Source organism: Mustela putorius, unplaced genomic scaffold (genome assembly GCF_011764305.1).
Source record: "Mustela putorius furo isolate JIRA1106 unplaced genomic scaffold, ASM1176430v1.1 tig00537227_pilon_pilon_pilon, whole genome shotgun sequence".
Classification (NCBI taxonomy): domain Eukaryota; kingdom Metazoa; phylum Chordata; class Mammalia; order Carnivora; family Mustelidae; genus Mustela; species Mustela putorius.
In genome coordinates, this window is record NW_025422368.1 from 37,632,221 (window position 1) to 37,649,686 (window position 17,466).

Below are 17,466 nucleotides of genomic sequence, written 5' to 3' on the forward strand. Positions count from 1 at the left end.
AAAAAAAAAAAGAGGAAGAAGAAGAAGAAGAAGAAAAGAAAAGAGAAGAGAAGAGAAGAGAAAAGAAAAAAAAAGAAAGTAAAGAAAAGGAAGAAAAGAAAAAAGAAAAACCAGTCAGCTAGAAATACATTTCCACCCCCCAGTGGCTTATAGGTTTTTGTGTGGAGTTTATAGTCATTCTAGATGAGGAAAAAAAAAAAAAAAGAAAGAAAAAAGGAAAGAAAGAAAGCACAAAGAAATTATTTTTCTTCAGTTTGTTTTCAACCTTTCAGGATTTTGTCCTTTGAAGCTATAAATCGGTTCTATTCTTGGCAATTTAAACAATGTCAATTGAAGTTCTGGAAAGTATTGAAGAAAATTGCCAAGTGTAAGTATAGAGATAGGTTTTGAGTCCCAGGAAAGTGTTATCATAGCCCACATCTAGGTTCACTTCTGCATCTGCTTTATGGAATTTTGTGGCAGGTTTTCCAATGTCCTGTTCAACATAACTATCATAATAGATTTTTCCTGGTACAATTTCTTTCAGATAGAGGATCTTAACACATACTTCTCACAGATAAAATATTTCCAATTGCTGCAGTTAGTGGAAGAAAGGAACTTGTCCTTGAGATATCCACAGAGCTGGTCAGTTGATTGGAGAGTCTGTACTGGCGATCTGGAGAAGCAAGTCAGTGAATCTGACATTAGGTAGGGGGCTTACAGTGTTGTTCTTGTGGGTAATGATGAGAGGTGGGTAGCTTTTTGTTTCGTTTGTTTTAATATGGTACCCTCCTGTGGCACCCTCCTTCTTCAGTAATAGAGATGTTTTTGCTCAATAAAAATGTTAACATAAAAAGCCCCTCATATTAAAGGAAATAGATCCACAAAAATAGGCTCTAACTTAGGATCTCTTTACTGACTTAATTCTCAAAATACGAAAGCACCTAATTCTGTTCACTAATCTCCCTAGCTCTATCTAAGTCTCTTAATAGGGAAAAATAAATAAATAAAAGTAAAAAGCTTAATAAGGAAATGTCTTAATACTTACGACAATTTCTTTCCCTGAGCACTCACTAGCCATTAAATAATACACAGGAAACATCTGTGATAATTATACTGTTCATAAGTATAATGATTCTCAGGTTTTGATGGGAATGTGCTAGAGTTTTATGGCAGCATGGCCAAGGAGTAGAAAGACTTGGAAGCCTCAGGTTTGATAGCAATCAAAAGCCTGTGTAATTATCATGCTGACTATGTCTTTTGGAGAAAATCTGAGGTATAAAATAAAATTTGGAATTCCCTCATGTTTCTTCTTTTTCTTGTACTATTTCTCTCAGACACTTACAGGGAAGGTGAAGGAGGGGAGCCATCTTTCCAAAGCCACGGTCGGCTGAGTCCATCATGAGATAGCTCCACCCAGTAATCATAGCCTTTCTTGACATTACTCAGGCTGTCAGTGATAAAGTCCTAGAAGAAACAGACCTAACAGTGAACTGAGGGGAAAACAACAGCAAACTATCATGAAATATAAAGTGTGGCATTTTGCCTAGACAGACAGAAATGGGAACTTGAGAGGTGGAGACCAAGACAGAGGGTTTTAAAAGAAGTGATACCTTTTATAGACTTTTTTTTAATTGCCATCTAATAAGTGTGGTATTAAGGACTATACAGAAAATAGGCGTCTGGTATTAAAATAATCTTAACAGATTCAGAGTTTGGCAGATAATATATGTCAAAACAAGGTGTTATACTGAAACTCATTATCAGGAAAAGTAAAAACATCCTTGACATCATAGACCACATAGATCATTTTTTTCCCAGTATACTTCAATATGAGAAATAGTTTAGGATATTCCAGAGGCAAATTAACTATAGGCGTATTTTGTCAGAAAAAAACATCATTGCTCCTCTAAAAACAAAACAAAACAAAACAAAACATTATTGCCTTTTGTCACCAAATTTGCACAGAAAAAATAGTATAAACCTATAATTATTGTAAGTCCAAGTTGCCTCAGTTTACTGCATATCCTTAACATACCCTTAAAGACTTTTATTTATTTATTTGACAGACAGAGATCACAAGAAGGCAGAGAGGCAGGCAGAGAGAGTGAAGCAGGCTCCCTGCTGAGCAGAAAGCCCGATGCCGGGCTTGATCCCAGGACCCTGAGATCATGACCTGAGCCAAAGGCAGAGGCTTAACCCACTGAGCCTCCCAGGCACCCCCTTAATGTGCCCTTAAATTGTTCTGTAATTATTTTTTTGAAAAATGAACTTTAATTATTGAGTATAGCAAGCATACATTTTTAATAGGGCCAGAAATGTGTAACTGTATATTCTATTTCTCACACATTTAGGGGTAAAATGATTTCAGGAAAACTCTTTTTTGCTTGTTAAGATGTTAGTAAAGTAGACGTAATGCCAATTAAACATTTCGTTTACCAAATGCTTATTCTTATAGACCTCACCATTTCGTGACATCACTTCCCTTTCTATACTTTTGCTTTTCTTTTAATAACAAAATTTAATGGTTGTTACCCTTCCCTACAGCGCTGAAAATAACAAATTTGAAACATATACAAAATTATAATATATGTATATCTTAGAGTGGATTAACAAGCAACAAAATGGTTTTCTCCTTACCCCCTCTCCTTTTTCATTAAAAAGGGACATACAACTAATATATTTCCCTTAATCTGGATAATTTCCTGTATGTTTGTTTGTCCAATTAAAGGAAAACAAACCTCGGTAATTCCTACTTTGTCTCTTTTAAACCCTTATAATATATATTAAATATAGTTTTGTTACAGAATATTAAGAAATCATGTCTAATTAGAATCAGCCCTTTCTTTTAATGTGTATCAGGGTATTTTCAGAATGATATGAAACCATAAGAGGGTGCTTACCATTTCTTCTTTGCTGTCTATTTGTAGAAGATTAGAACCCTCCTTCAAACAGTCCTCTTTACTGGTGTGCCAAAATTTCCAGTTTTCAAAGACACGGTAACAACCTCCTCCATTCTGAATCCAGTTGTCTGGACAAGGGTTGCAGTTATGGGCTTTGAATAGAAACATTTTACTTTATTAAAGTTATTATAAAAATATTAATAGTGCATCTCCTCAAAGGAAACCTTTGTCTCACCCCCAGTGAAGCTGAACATTGTAACCAAATGGGTCAGATAAATTGGTCCTTACCATGGAAAGATTTATATATTTCCAACTGCAATAGGTCTGTAAGAATTAGTTTAAGATAAAATTAATTTCAGAATATCTTATCCCAAATGGCTGCTCTTCTATACAATTGAGCTGATTATTCTATTTTTATAAATCTTTCCCCTCTTTAAGCTTATCTTATGTATAGTCTTCATTATTTGCTTATTGTTTCATGTCTGTTACTCTTACTGGCACAATTTAGTTGGAATATATACTGGACCACTAGGCAAGCTGATAATAAGTTTCAAGTTGATGTGTAAATTCTGAGAGTTAAACATGAAAATGTTTCCTATAGAAAGGACAGAACGGAGCGCCTGGGTGGCTCAGTGGGTTAAGCTGCTGCCTTCGGCTCAGGTCATGATCTCAGGGTCCTGGGATCGAGCCCCGCATCAGGCTCTCTGCTCAGCGGGGAGCCTGCTTCCCCCTCTCTCTCTGCCTGCCTCTCTGACTACTTGTGATCTCTCTCTGTCAAATAAATAAATAAAAATCTTAAAAAAAAAAAAAAGAAAGGACAGGACAAACATTGTACTTTCAGGACTGATTTGAAAATATGTGGGTGAGGAAAATTAAAGAAAATCATAAGTGACCAATAAACTCTTTCAGGACTTGGATGTAACTTAGAAGTAAGCCATATTGTTTAATCAGTTTTATGAAAGCTGTCTTAAGAAAGAAGGTATTCACAAAAGAATTGTGCTCTAGACTATAAAAGGGGGAATAAAAAGCAAGAACTTGACCAAGTGTTTCTTGCACAGAGGGAAAGACACTGAAATTTCCAGAACTCTAGTTTCGACAGAAAGGCCTTCTACTTAAGGTCACAAATAGTTTTTTTATCAGTGTCCAGGGCCCAACAGTTGAGTTATTTAAAGCTTCTCAATATCTTTTGTTTGTAATCTATGCTAATCAATGTCTTGACTAGTGTTACAGCAAGACTGGTGCTGACAAAAGCAGCTGAAATTTTGGAGGACATATTAGATTTGTAGTTCCCCAAAATGGTTATTACCATTGTCTTAAGGTTAATGGCTCAGAGGGAGGGGTAATTCATGCTTGCCAAAGCCTGTTATATTTAAAAACACTGTTAGGCACCCAGTGATTCTGTAAACATTTATTTGACTAAATTTCAGCCAGGAGGTGGGGTTTTGAGCTCTCTTATTGGTGATAATTTAAATGATATCCACTATAGGGATAATTAATGTCAATTAAGTAGCCACAGAATACATGACAAACTATACCACACATAGAAATAAGACAGTTTTAGGTTTAAGATTCTAGTAAGAGGTGTAAAAGATAAAAACTGAAGTAACTTTATAGAATTTTTAAAAACAGTTGAACCCTGCATTGTTATAATGTTACGGTAAATACTCTGATTTTTAAAAAATGATTTTTCTTCTCAAAGAGATATCTAAATTTGAATCTAAAGTAGTGTTTAAACTAAGCATATTGAAGAATTTAGAACTATAAATAAAAATATACTTAAAACTTTGAGTGATTGGATAAGTGCTGCTTTAAAAAAAAAATCCAGGGATGCCTGGGTGGCTCAGTCTTTAAGCATCTGCCTTTGGCTCTGGTCATGATCCCCAGAGTCCTAGAATCAAGCCACCTGCTTGTGTTCCCTCTCTCATTCCCTCTCTCGCTGTCTCTATTAACTAAATAAATAAAATCTTTAAAAAAAAATCAATCTGCTAATCCTAACATTTCCCTTTGAAATTTGTATGATTCTAAATCTGCATTTCTTGAGACCTCAGTATTTTTCACATACTAATGAAATATATAAATATATATTTTAAAAAATTGAACTGGAGTGTGGATCAAAATTACGTCCCTCCTAATTTTAAAATCCTGTCTGCAATTTTACAGACAATGAAATGTGTGTCACTGTTTCTTTTGAGGAATTGGTGCCTGCATTTGTATCTGCACAGCGAAAGCTGATTTTATATCAATACCTGAACTGAAAGACTTTTGCCTCAAGGTTTGGCAACATTTCATCTGAAGGTTATGGTTTCTCTTCCATTGTGTGAAGTTCGACAGTTCTCTATCCTGATGGATGAGTTTTTCTTGCTGCTTCATTGCAATAGTGGACACCTGGAACACTTCAAATGATAAATGACAATAATTCTCAATTAAAAATACTGACAAATTAGAACAAAGTAATTCTTCTATATAGACTAAGGACAACTACAAATTATTATTTTTGTGACTTCAATTTGCATTAAGGTTTTGTTTAAAATTTACAATGTTCAAGCATCAAAACTTTGGGATGTCTGGGTGGTTCCATCAGTTAAGCCTCTACCTTCAGCTCACGTTTTGATCCTGGGGACCTGGGATCTAACCCTTGCCAGGGGGCCTGCTTCTCCTTTTCCCTCTGTCCCTCTTCCCTGCTTGTGCTCTCTCTCAAATAAAGAAGTAAAATCTTAAATTTTTTTAATTTAAAAAAAAGAATAAAAAACTTCAAAGGATACAGAGCAAAAAACCCCCTTGCCTTCCAGATGCACCCCACTCCTCTCCCCCAGCACAGTCAATTTACCCATTTCTTTTTAATTCTTCCACACATATTCTGAATTTTTCAAGTGAATGAATATAAAATGCTCCCTCTTTATAGAAACAGTAATGATCTATGTATACGGTTTTTCACATTTTCATATTTTATATTTTACCACTTAAAATAGATTTTAGACATAATTCCATCTCACTGTATAAAGAGCTTCTCTCGATCTTTCATTCTAACTTTACCAGATTCAATTGACTTATGTTAGTCATTCCCTACTGACTTTTTTTTTTTTAAGATTTTATTTATTTGACAGAGATCACAACTAGGCAGAGAGGTAGGCGGAGGGGAGGGGGGAAGCAGGCTCCCCACTGAGCAGAGAGCCCGACGTGTGTCTCTATCCCAGGACCCTGAGACCATGACCCAAGCCAAAGGCAGAGGCATAACCCACTGAGCTGCCCAGGTGCCCCCCTACTGACTTTTAGATTACTTATAATCCTTAGGTGTTCCAAAAATAAATACTATAATAAAGAACCTTAGTCACACATAATTTCAGACATATGTAAATATATTTTTAAGAAAAGTTGCTAGGTCAAAGTTTATTTACATTTAAATTGTATTAGATATTTCCAAATTACCCTCCACATAAGTTGTTGCAAATGTTATTTCAATATTATTTGAATTTGCATTTCCCTTTTTATGCTTGGTGTTGAAACTTTTTCTCATACATAGAAATGTTAGTTGCATTTCCTTTTCTATAAACTGTATAATTATATGTAATTACATAATTTTTTCATTGAGTTTTTAGTCTTTTTGTTATTGTCTTATACAATAAAGATACTGTGCTGTGAGAATTCGTTGGAGCAGGACTGGGATCAGCCTGCATAGTGTTTCTAAGTTCCTGCCTGTTAGTTTTCTAAAGTTCCTGCCTGGCATTGACCTCTGGACAAGGTGTGAAGTATACTGATGAATAGCGTAGCTTTATAATCATTAGTCTGAGGACTTTTTGGTCAGATGATACTAGCTTGTCAGCATTGTTTGCTGATGCCGCGTGACTGATGATTTGCCCCTGGTTACAATGAGGTCCTGAGCAGGCTCTGCTATCTAAGCTGGATACCTGGAAGAAATATGCTTGTGTGGGGACACCTGGGTGGGTCAATAGGTTCAGCATCTGCCTTGGGCTCAGGTCACAATCCCAGCATCCTGGAATCAAGTCCCACATTAGGCTCCTTGCTCAGCAGGGGGCCTGACTCTCCCTCTGCCTGCCTGCCATTCCCCTCTGCTTATGCTCTCTCTCTCTCTCTCTGATAAATAAACACGTAAATAAAATCTTAAAAAAAAAAGAAGAAGAAGAAGAAAGAAAGAAAGAAATATGCTGATGTGGTCAGCATAATATAAAAACTACCAAGCAAGACTCCATGTTGGGCTCTCTGCTACCAGAGTGTTTAGTGCACATACACATCAGTGGTTCCTGACTCGAGAGAAATTGTGTCCTGAGAAAATAGTTACAGAGGGAGGACAAAGTACTTCTCTGTACCTGGACTCTCCAGACTATACCCTTACTTTAATGTGGTTCTTAAACTGCATCTTTTTCTTGTAATAAACTATAAATTTGTAAGCATTGTCATTTCAGGTTCTGGGAATCTTCTTTAGCAACCAATCTTTAGTTTAACTGATGTGTTAGTGCACTTACATTTAATGGGTAAGAATAGCTAACGCATTTCCCAGTGTGTCTTTTGACTTTGTTTGTGGTAGTTTACCCCACATACATCAGATGATTTTGGGGTCATTTTGAGCAAAAATCTTACACCTGAGATTATACTTTTTACAAATATATTTCACTTTCATATTTTGATGTAGCTGGAATTTATTTTGTTGGAATTTATGAGGTATGACTTCCAAGTTTTTCCCCCAGATGGCGACATTGTGGTCTCAAATCATATACTGAATAACCCCTTTCTCATTCTCTTTTAATTGCCATCTTTAGCTTACTCTAATTTTCAATAAACTAGTTTGATATATTTCTATTATTTTCATGATATTCAATCCACCTGCTTATCTATTCCTAGGTCAGTACCACATAGTCTTCATTATTTCAATATTTGGTAAGGCCAGGCCTCCCATTTTCATATTATTTTAGAGTTCTTTCCTTATAAGTCTAACAAGGTTTTTAAGTCAGTTCTTTTTAAAAATATTTTTAAAAAATTAATTTATTTGACAGAGAGAGAGTACAGGTAGGGAAAGAGGGAGAAGCAGGCTCCCCACTGAGCAGGGAGCCCGATGCAGGGCTCCATCCCAGGACCCCAGTGTCATTACCTGAGTGGAAGGCAGATATTTAACCAACTGAATCATCCAAATGCCCCAAGTCCGTTCTTTTTATTTATTTATTTTTAAAGATTTTATTTATTTATTTGACAGACAGAGATCACAAGTAGGCAGACAGGCAGGCAGAGAGAAAGGAAGGGAAGCAGGCTCCCCGCCGGGCAGAGAGCCCAATGTGGGGCTCAATATGGGGCTCGATCCCAGGACCCTGGGATCATGATTTGAGCCAAAGGCAGAGGCCTTAACCCACTGAGTCATCCAGAACTGACCCCCAAGTCAGTTCTTCTTAAAAATTATTTTATACAGTATTTATTCCTAGTCTATTAAATATTTTTCTTAATATGGATATTGATTTTCTTTGAGCCTATAACAATGTTTTCAATCAATTTTGGAAAATATTCATCCAGTCAATCTTTTTTTTATATAAATATCTTGCTTTTTTTTCTTTTTAATATAATTATTTTTATTAACATATAATGTATTATATGCCCCAGATGTACAGGTCTGTGAATCATCAGGCCTACATACTTCATAGCACTTACCATAGCACATAACCTCCCCAATGTCCATAACCCAACTCATCCAGTAAGCTTTAAAATAATACTACTTTTTTCTAATTCTATCTTCTACTTTGAGGTCTACTATTACACTTATACTAATCTTTTCAATATGCTCTAGGACTCTCTCTCTTTTCTATATTTTGCTCAGGAGCTATGGACAATAGATGGTCATGTCTTATCCACTTGTGGATAATTCAAGTAATTCCAGCTGCTAGTGGCTTGGGTTATGCTCCTTCTTAGCAAAAGGCTGGATGTAACCAGAGTGGGAAGTAAGAGTTCGATATTATTTATTTTATTCTATTTATAATCTGGCATGTTTGGAGATTTCCTTTTAGGAATTTGAAGTATTATTCTAAAATTTTGAATTTTGATGAACTTTTTCTAGATCAACTATATTCTTGAGGTTGTTGTTGTTTTGTTTATTACTATCTGAAAAGGTTGTACTACATAAAACTGTAATAAAACTGGAGAAAGGGAAATGATACTTCTCTTTAGTTTCCCCTTATATGGGAAGCAATGTACCTTTACTGGTTTTGGGCTTGTAATAAATTTGTAAAAAGTGAGGAATATAGATTAAACAATATATTTACTTAGGGAATTGTAAGACAAATGTTTTTAAAGCCCCCAAATAAAAGCACTTATTATATGATGTTATATGATACATCTAATTGTTGGATTAAGAAAATGAAAAAGAGGGGCGCCTGGGTGGCTCAGTGGGTTAAAGCCTCTGCCTTCGGCTCAGGTCATGATCTCAGGGTCCTGGGTACAGCCACACATCAGGCTCTCTGCTCAGCAAGGGGCCTGCTTCCCCCTCTCCCTCTGTCTGCCTCTCTGCCTCCTTTGATCTCTCTGTCAAATAAATAAATAAATCTTTTTTAAAAAAGAAGGAAAACAAAAAAGACTAGTAAAAACAATTGGAAAAATCTGATTTTATAGAAATTATTTTTCACTATAGATTTTTTAAAATAGAAGTTAATTAGTATAGGTCATATGGTAGGAAAAAAAAACAAAATAGTAGAAAGAAAGCAAGAAATTACTTCTTACATTTAAAACTACCATTCAAATAACAGTTGTTAACTTTAGTTTATATCTATTGAAACTTTTTTCCATATTTGTATGGAAAAAATCTATTTTACATACAATTGTTATAAAACTATATTTTTCCATAATTGACTTTTTAATCTGCTTATTTCATGGTAAAATATTGCATAACCATATCTCCATGTTAGTAACAATAGTTCTAGAAGACTTCTTTAAATTACTGCAGTGTATTCTTTTATATCAATGTAGCATCATTGATTTTTATCAGTTATTTTATTGTCAGATATCTATGGATGCACTTTTAATAGTATATAAGACTAATTATGTGGGGCGCCTGGGTTAAAGCCAGTGGCTCAGTGGGTTAAAGCCTCTGCCTTCAGCTCAGGTCATGATCTCTGGGTCCTGGGATCAAGCCCCACATTGGGCTCTCTACTCAGCAGGGAGCCTGCTTCCTCCTCTCTCTCTGCCTGCCTCTCTGCCTACTTGTGATCTCTGTCTGTCAAATAAATAAATGAAATCTTTAAAAAAAAAGACTAATTTTGTAAATTAACCCATTCATTACTTTGATATCATGGTATTTTAAATAGGATATAGATTTCATTCTTTACTCTGTCAGAAACATGTCCTTTTTTTACTATGTATAATAGATTATATACATCATAGGTGGTGTTATATATATAATTTAAATATTAGTATTTACCTTTCCCTTACATTGAAAATTTTTGCAGAGAAAACATTTAACATTTTTCGTTGAAATGGAATGATGATTAAGATGATACAATTATTAAAAATTAAACATGATATTTATAACTTAAAATCTGCTGTCTGTAATATAATCTATAACTAGCAAGGATAAGCAGTTAGTTAGGAAATTTGAAGTGAACCAGCTGCTTCCTGTTTAACACAACTCTTGTTTCTGTAACTAGCTTTACATAATAAAAGCCCTAAGAATGTTTTTGAGAATGTGTGAGATGACTCTGGCAAAAGACTGGCTTGGTAGCAATAGTATAGTCACTATACTTGAACAAAAGCCAATGGTAAAAATATTTTACATTTATGTAATAATATTTAAATGTTTTAGAAGTATTTATAACTATTAACACAAAACGAAAGAAACCCAAAACTTTTACTGGTAGACAATTTCCAGAAATTACTAAAAATTTTAAATACTTTACTTTCTGGCTAGCTTTTCTTTATCCTTATCAAAATATTTTCTTCACCCAATTTTTGCTTTGGGAGTTAAAAAATTGTTTAATATGTACTACGTCCATGGAATGGCAACTTCAAAAAAAAAAAAAAACCAACAACAACAAAAAGTAAGCACTGACATTGTCACCATCTATCCCCTTCTCCTGACACCTTTTTTTAGTGGCTTCTTTTTTGTAATGTATAATTGTGTATAAAGTATTTGAAATACATGTATATAGATTATTTTAAAGATATGCTTTTGTACTTACACTTGATCCCCAAGAAAACAGAGGTTGTTACCGAGCCCACGCAGAGAACACATGAAATCACCACCACCAGACACCATGCTCCTGAACAAGGCATAGGGAAAATGACACTGAGTTAAAGAAGATGAAAGAGATGGGTCAGTGTGAAACTAGGCTCAGTGAAAGAATGAGCATTCTTACTAGAGAATCCTTGACGCCATGGGAACTATGGTAACTGGAGAAAATAATTCCAACTTTTTGAAATGCAAGTTATAACTTGGAATATATATATATTTTTAAAGATTTTATTTATTTATTTGAGAGAGTGCAAGTGCACAAGCAGGGGGAGGGAAAGACACAGAGGGGGAATCTGACTCTCTGCTGAGCAGAGCGCCCTACTGACTTTGGGGCTTGATCATGACCTGAAGTGAAGGAGATGCTTAACTGACTGAATCACCCAAGGACCCCAGAACAGCCTGGATGTTGAAAGATGTCAAATCCAATAGGCTAAGTGATTTACTCCTCTCATCCTTTCATGAGGTCTTAACCTTACCAACTAGTTACATGTTCCAATGATCTTTTAGAGACTATAGCAAACCAGAATGCAGGCTTTCGTTTTTGAAAGCAGAAACACTGTGGTGCATCTCCTCATCTCTTCTCTGTACCTCTTGAACACGATTGATTCAGAGCTATTTCTTTTAAACATACAATTTTGAATGAGGAATACCACCCCCTCCAACCAGGTAATTTTGCATCTCTTCAGGAAAGAAAGATAAAGAATGTGTGACTTGTTATATTGTTAACACTAATCAGAGAAAAAATAAAAGTGATCTTTGGATTATGTGGTAGGTTGAACCATGCTCCTGTCCTAGATGCCCACGTCCTACTCCCTGGAACCTGTAAATATTACCTCATATGACAAAAAAGAGACTTTAAACTGTAATTAAGTTAAGAATCTTGAGATGGTGACATTATCCTATTTTATCTGAGCCTTTATGAGTGAGAGGTCAGTGATCAGGGTGCTATCTGATGAAGGAAGCAGAAAGAAACTTGAAGGCATAATGTTGCTGGCTTTGAAGATGGAGAAAGGGGCCATGAGCCAAGTGAAGGAAGAAATGCAGCTCTAGAACCTGAAAAACACGAACAAATGGATTCTCCCCTGGCTAGATCCTCTTGAAGAAAGGCAGCCCTGACAACACCTTGCCCAGTGAGACCTATTTTTTGGACTTCTGATCTCTAGAACTGTAAGATAATAAATTATATTGTATTAATCCTCTTGGTCTGTGATAATTTGTTATCATAATAACAAGAAGCTAATAGAAAGCTTAAAAAAGAACAGCAGAACTGATCACCATAGCACACAGCTCCAGGTTGCTAAGTTTTGTCAGTTTTTCAACCTGTGCTTTCTCTTTATTTCCTAGTTTTTATTAGATAATTTTCAAGGCGTTTTATGCAGGACCTAAAATAATAAAAAAATAAAAATATATAGGATTTCTTCCCTTTGTCTTCCAAATCCCGGAATTCTTTGTCTTTCCAGCAGGAAAGAGGGGAAAAGGTACTATGTTACTTGTCAAATCCATTGTTCCTTCCCTTTTGCACCTTTACTTACACTTCCACATCACCTCACTTTTTAATGCTATTATATAATGCACGTTATCAGAAGCACATGTGGCTTATCTTAGAAAAATCACCTTGGGCTCATCCCAGAACAGGAAACAAAGCAGAAACTTCAAAGTCTTGGACTAAATAATCAGATGGTTACCTGAATATTTGATGGAAGACAGATGTTTCTGGTAAGGGCTTGGTGTTGGGGGATCCCACTGAAGAGAGGCATATGCGTCTTCCTCCTGCATGTCTGAAATGCTGCGATAGGAAAGGCAGGCCACACGAGAAGCTAAGACAAACAACTCCTCTTGTGGTAGAAGCAGGCTCGTGAAAGAACTGAAATTGACTACTTCTCACATCAGTGGGAAACTATGTTTGGGTTTAAGGGATACAAGAGGTGCATCTTCATCTAGAAAGTAGAAGTTTATGAAGTTTAGGCCAAAGTACAACTTGTTAAAGAAGGAAATGAGAAAAGAAACTGAACTTGAAATGGCCTCTGGTAGAATAGACTATTGCTCTGGGTTCTACATCCACGAACTTAATGCCCGTGTTTGGATGTAAAAGGCTGGGCCTGATAAATGTAATTTTTCCCTGGCTAGCAAACATTTGATGACAACTGTACTCTAAATGAGAAGCATGAATTATTTAGTGGATAGATGGCCACTTCTGCCGCATCCTATAACTACAGCATTAAGAAACTTGATATTTTAATTATCATTCACGTATTGGCCATTTGTCTTCATGGCCAAAGGTCATAGTTTGCAAATATCAACAATCTGCAAAATTGCAATGTTCTCTCATGTTTCAGTATCTTGCTAGATCAATCATTGATGTCTATAACAAAGGAAAACAAATGACACACTCAAGGAGTAATTTCAGAGCCTTGAATCAAGACACTGTCTGTAAAGTTTAGAGAAAGACTAATGCGAACAGAAAGAGGAGGTGAAGTATGCATTATTCATAAGGATGTTATTACCCCTAGGCCCAAGGAGTTAAGGGGAGGGTATCTGATAGGGGCCATGACCTCAGATACAGAACATGCAGTCTTTGGCAAACATGGCAGGGTAAGGAGAGAGCCAAGGGAATTAGTGCCCTGACCACTCTCTCCTTTCACCCTTTGATTATTGCAAGTACTTCTCAATAGGTAAATTAACTGGAAACCAGAGGAAAGTTGCTCCAGATAGTGCTTTTCATTTGAGTTCTGCCTCCCAAGGCACAGAGTGGGGCTGAGAGGCTCTCAAGATGTACATGGAGAATATGCAGTGAAGTCTCCAAATACTTCAAATGGCCTGAGATGTTGACCTGAAAAACAATGTGATGTAACTTTCTGTGGCCTTCTTTATATAATTATTTCTACCTTGAGGACAAAAGGAGGAAGGAACATATCAAATATGCATTAAGACTAATGTCGGGAGCACAGGAACAGAAGTTTAATGAGTTGTCAATAATTTCCAGGGGCTCTCAAATTTTATCAGCGCTAAATAGCAAGCTCAGAAAGATCTAGTTTTCTCTACTTTAGTATATTCTCTGATAATTTTCTTTGGGGGAAACATTGGGCTCTCCCAATAAAGGACTAATGTTACTTTTATTGCTTTTGATGTTTTAGATCATACCACCTGTTATTTATAATTCATTACATTCCAAGTGCTGTTTCAAAAGGCTTTTACATGAATTACTTTGATTCTCAAATCAGCTCTGTGAAGTAAGTACTATTATGAATACATTGTAACTTAACTGTACATTGAAGAACAGAGAAGTCACTTGGGTAGTAAGTGGAAGAGTTAGTATTTGAAAGTAGGTGGTCTGATCACAGAGCCTGTGCTATTAAAATCTGTGCTATTCCGATTTCATGTGTAAGATGACTTTGATATGAGTACCAGAAAAAAGAATCTTTGTAGGCATAGTTGGTTGGTTGGTTAACATTTTTTAATTGGATTTTTGCCACAAGCTAAGACATTATTCTTTGAAATTTACTTGTGCCATATAGTAATGCATAAATATATGTTTTTCCATTTGTAGGTAATAAAACATGAAAGTCCAGGGACATGGTTGGTTGTTTTTTGGACGAGTTTCTGAGTTATTAATTCTTATTCCATTTCTCTAAATCAGCAAGTAAAAAACAGTAAAATAATGACACTATCCCCGAAAACACAAGATCTCAAGACATTTGAAGTAGAAGCAGAATCTGAGGTACCTGTGTTATTTTTCCTCAGTCCCCCAAAATATGCTTGTTTACTGATAGTATAAAATAAGATAAATAAGATAAAGATTCAAGTGTCTTTGAGTATTAGTACTCAAACAAATAAAATAATGCATATTTATTGAGTGTTTATTACATGCTTGATACTCTGCTCAGTGCTTTATATACTATATTAAATGATCCTTGCTATTACCTATGAGTAAAATAGTAATGTTAAGCCCATTTCATAAATGAGGAAACAGAGTAACTTAGTAAAAGCCACATAGGGAGTAAGTGTTAATGTAATTTTTTCAAAATGTATTTAAAAACTACGTGTATGAGAATCAAGTAGGAGAGCTTATTAAAAGCACAGTTCTCAATGTCTCCTTAGCCTTTCAACTGAGAACCTTAAGTGTTTGTGTTTGAACATCCACATGTTTTGGGTTTTTTTTTTTTAATATTTTATTTATTTATTTCACAGACAGAGATCACAAGTCAGACAGAGAGGCAGGCAGAAAGACAGAGGGGGAAGCAGGTTCCCTCCCGAGCAGAGAGCCCAAAGCCGGGCTTGATCCCAGGACTCTGGGATCATGACCTGAGCCGAAGGCAGAGGCTTTAACCCACTGAGCCACCCAGGCGCCCGAACATCCACGTTTTAACAAACATCTCAGTTGAGATGTTTGAGACTCATATTCATGAATTTTATTACTACTGATGTAAGAAGAAAGAGCCTCAGGGAAGCTATGGGAAAGAATGGCAATGTTTGCCTGTTATCCTGTGAAAGTGTGCCTCCCCATATATCTATAAATACTTTATGAGTTACTCAGCAAAAACCAAGCATAGAACTGTCAGGAAAAGATAAAGCATTTGTACTTGCTGTTTTGTCTCCTTGCCTAAAGGCCTTGTTAAGAAGTCAAACACTACCATTTTCCTTGCACAGAATGAAACTTTAATTTCTTTGCTGTTGAATCTGACCAAAGGTGGACCTGGAATCCAAATTGTAATTGTGTAGTGTTTTACAGATTGTATGCTTCTCGCATAATGAGAAACAACTATTTTTCTGTTTCCAGTGAGCCAGGAATCGCGCTTGGTGCTTCACATACAACGACAAATGGGAAAGTCACAGTGTTGGCCTTTATGGAATTTCTGACATAGCTAGTGTTTTATTAGGTTGTACAACTGTGAAGTCATGGGTGTTATTCTATTTGAAATATGAGAAAATGCATAGTAAAGAGGCTACATGACTAGTTGGCCCATGGTTGTACTTTAAGTAATCACACCATCTAGATTGTTCCACTGATTCCAAGTTTAGTATTCTTTCCACTGCTTTATGCTGTCTTTCAGACTTAGATATTTTGCACAACTTAAATCAGTTAAGTCCTAGCCTTTCCTATTTCCATTTAAAGTGTATATGTTTATGTCTAAAGATGTGGTGAATCATACCATGTTGAGATAATTAGGAATGGAAATCAAGAAGAAATGGAAATGGAAACAGAAGAATTGAGAACGAATGATCAACTCACAGACAGGATTCTGGATATATAAAGAAGGGACGAAATCATCCCTTAGTAAAAGGGGATATATAAAGAAAGGATGAGGTGGTATTTGTAGAAAAGCTAATATAAAGATGACTCTAAGGGGAATAAAAGGAAAAATAAGCAATTTTATGACTAGTGAGTCCTTCACCCAGATCTTTCATTGTATAATAAAGAGCTTGTCTATGACATCTTGCCCATCTCTTTGCATTAAAGTAGTGTGTCCACATTCACCATGCTTGCGTTCCTCTCACACATCAGATAATGCTTGTTCTTACAGAAGGTAGGGTAAATTTTCCCATCATAAAAATAAGCACAATTCATATTTTCTCTTTCATTTCCAGAAAGCTCAAACCTGTGAATGGAAAAGGTAGAATGAGTTCCTCTAAATGCTATATAAGTAGTCAACAATTCAACTCTGCATGAAAGTATTTTGTCCACCAAGTGGAAATACAAAGTATGAAGATAAAAGTAAAAAACAATGCTCAGATCATTGAAAAATTTTCAGTATGCTTGTGAATATAAAGTATGTACATCTGCTTAAGTCAATAGCAATTCAGTACAGCTTAGATTAAGCAAAAAGTGAGCAGTAGGAACAGTAGGAGGGAGAACGAGATGGATGGGATCTGAAATGACAGGAAAGGCTTTTATCTTTTCATCTTTTCATAGAAGATCACACTTTAGTTATGTCTTGAAAGAAGGGTAGGATTTAGGTAAACAGAGGGGAGACAGAAGAGCCCTGTAGGGCAAATAGCTGCACAAAGTTGGAATAAGCTCAAGGAAAAGTAAGTTGATTAAATATTTTTGAAATGAAGATTTATGTTGTAGGGTAACAGAAATAAGGCAGCACCCTCTATTGTAATCGCCTATTAACTTGTCTATATGCCCAGCTGTGCTGCTTATGACAAGGGAATAAAGAATGTATAGATCTAATTTATTTCCAAATATCTATGGGATACCAACTACGTGCCAAAGTTGTTTTCTGTGCCAGTATTGGTAGAGTAAACAGAGACACGGTCCCTTCTACTGGGGAACTTACATTATAGTAAGAGGATATTGGTAAGAAGCCAACAAATAGAAAATTTCAGAGAGTGGTGAAAGTTAGGAAGAAATAAAATGGT

The 17,466-nt window shown here is 35.8% G+C and overlaps 1 protein-coding gene across 6 annotated transcripts in view; it reads right to left on the reverse strand.

Moving 5' to 3' along the window:
- The window catches only part of LOC101686568 (C-type lectin domain family 1 member B), a 28,438-nt gene continuing 10,972 nt past the window's right edge, over positions 1-17,466 (reverse strand). For 3 of the 6 annotated variants that reach the window (XM_045073150.1, XM_045073151.1, XM_004779731.3), the window contains exons 3-8: positions 12,789-12,889; positions 11,051-11,131; positions 5,129-5,275; positions 2,883-3,034; positions 1,325-1,446; positions 1-655 (exon numbers count right to left, since the gene is read on the reverse strand). In XM_045073150.1, the coding sequence (XP_044929085.1) occupies positions 523-655; positions 1,325-1,446; positions 2,883-3,034; positions 5,129-5,275; positions 11,051-11,131; positions 12,789-12,889 (736 nt within the window). In that variant the 3' untranslated portion in view covers positions 1-522. Of the gene's footprint in view, positions 656-1,324; positions 1,447-2,882; positions 3,035-5,128; positions 5,276-11,050; positions 11,132-12,788; positions 12,890-15,957; positions 16,701-17,466 lie in introns of those variants that run through there. The other 3 variants (XM_013049559.2, XM_013049558.2, XM_004779729.3) reach the window with 2 other exon arrangements.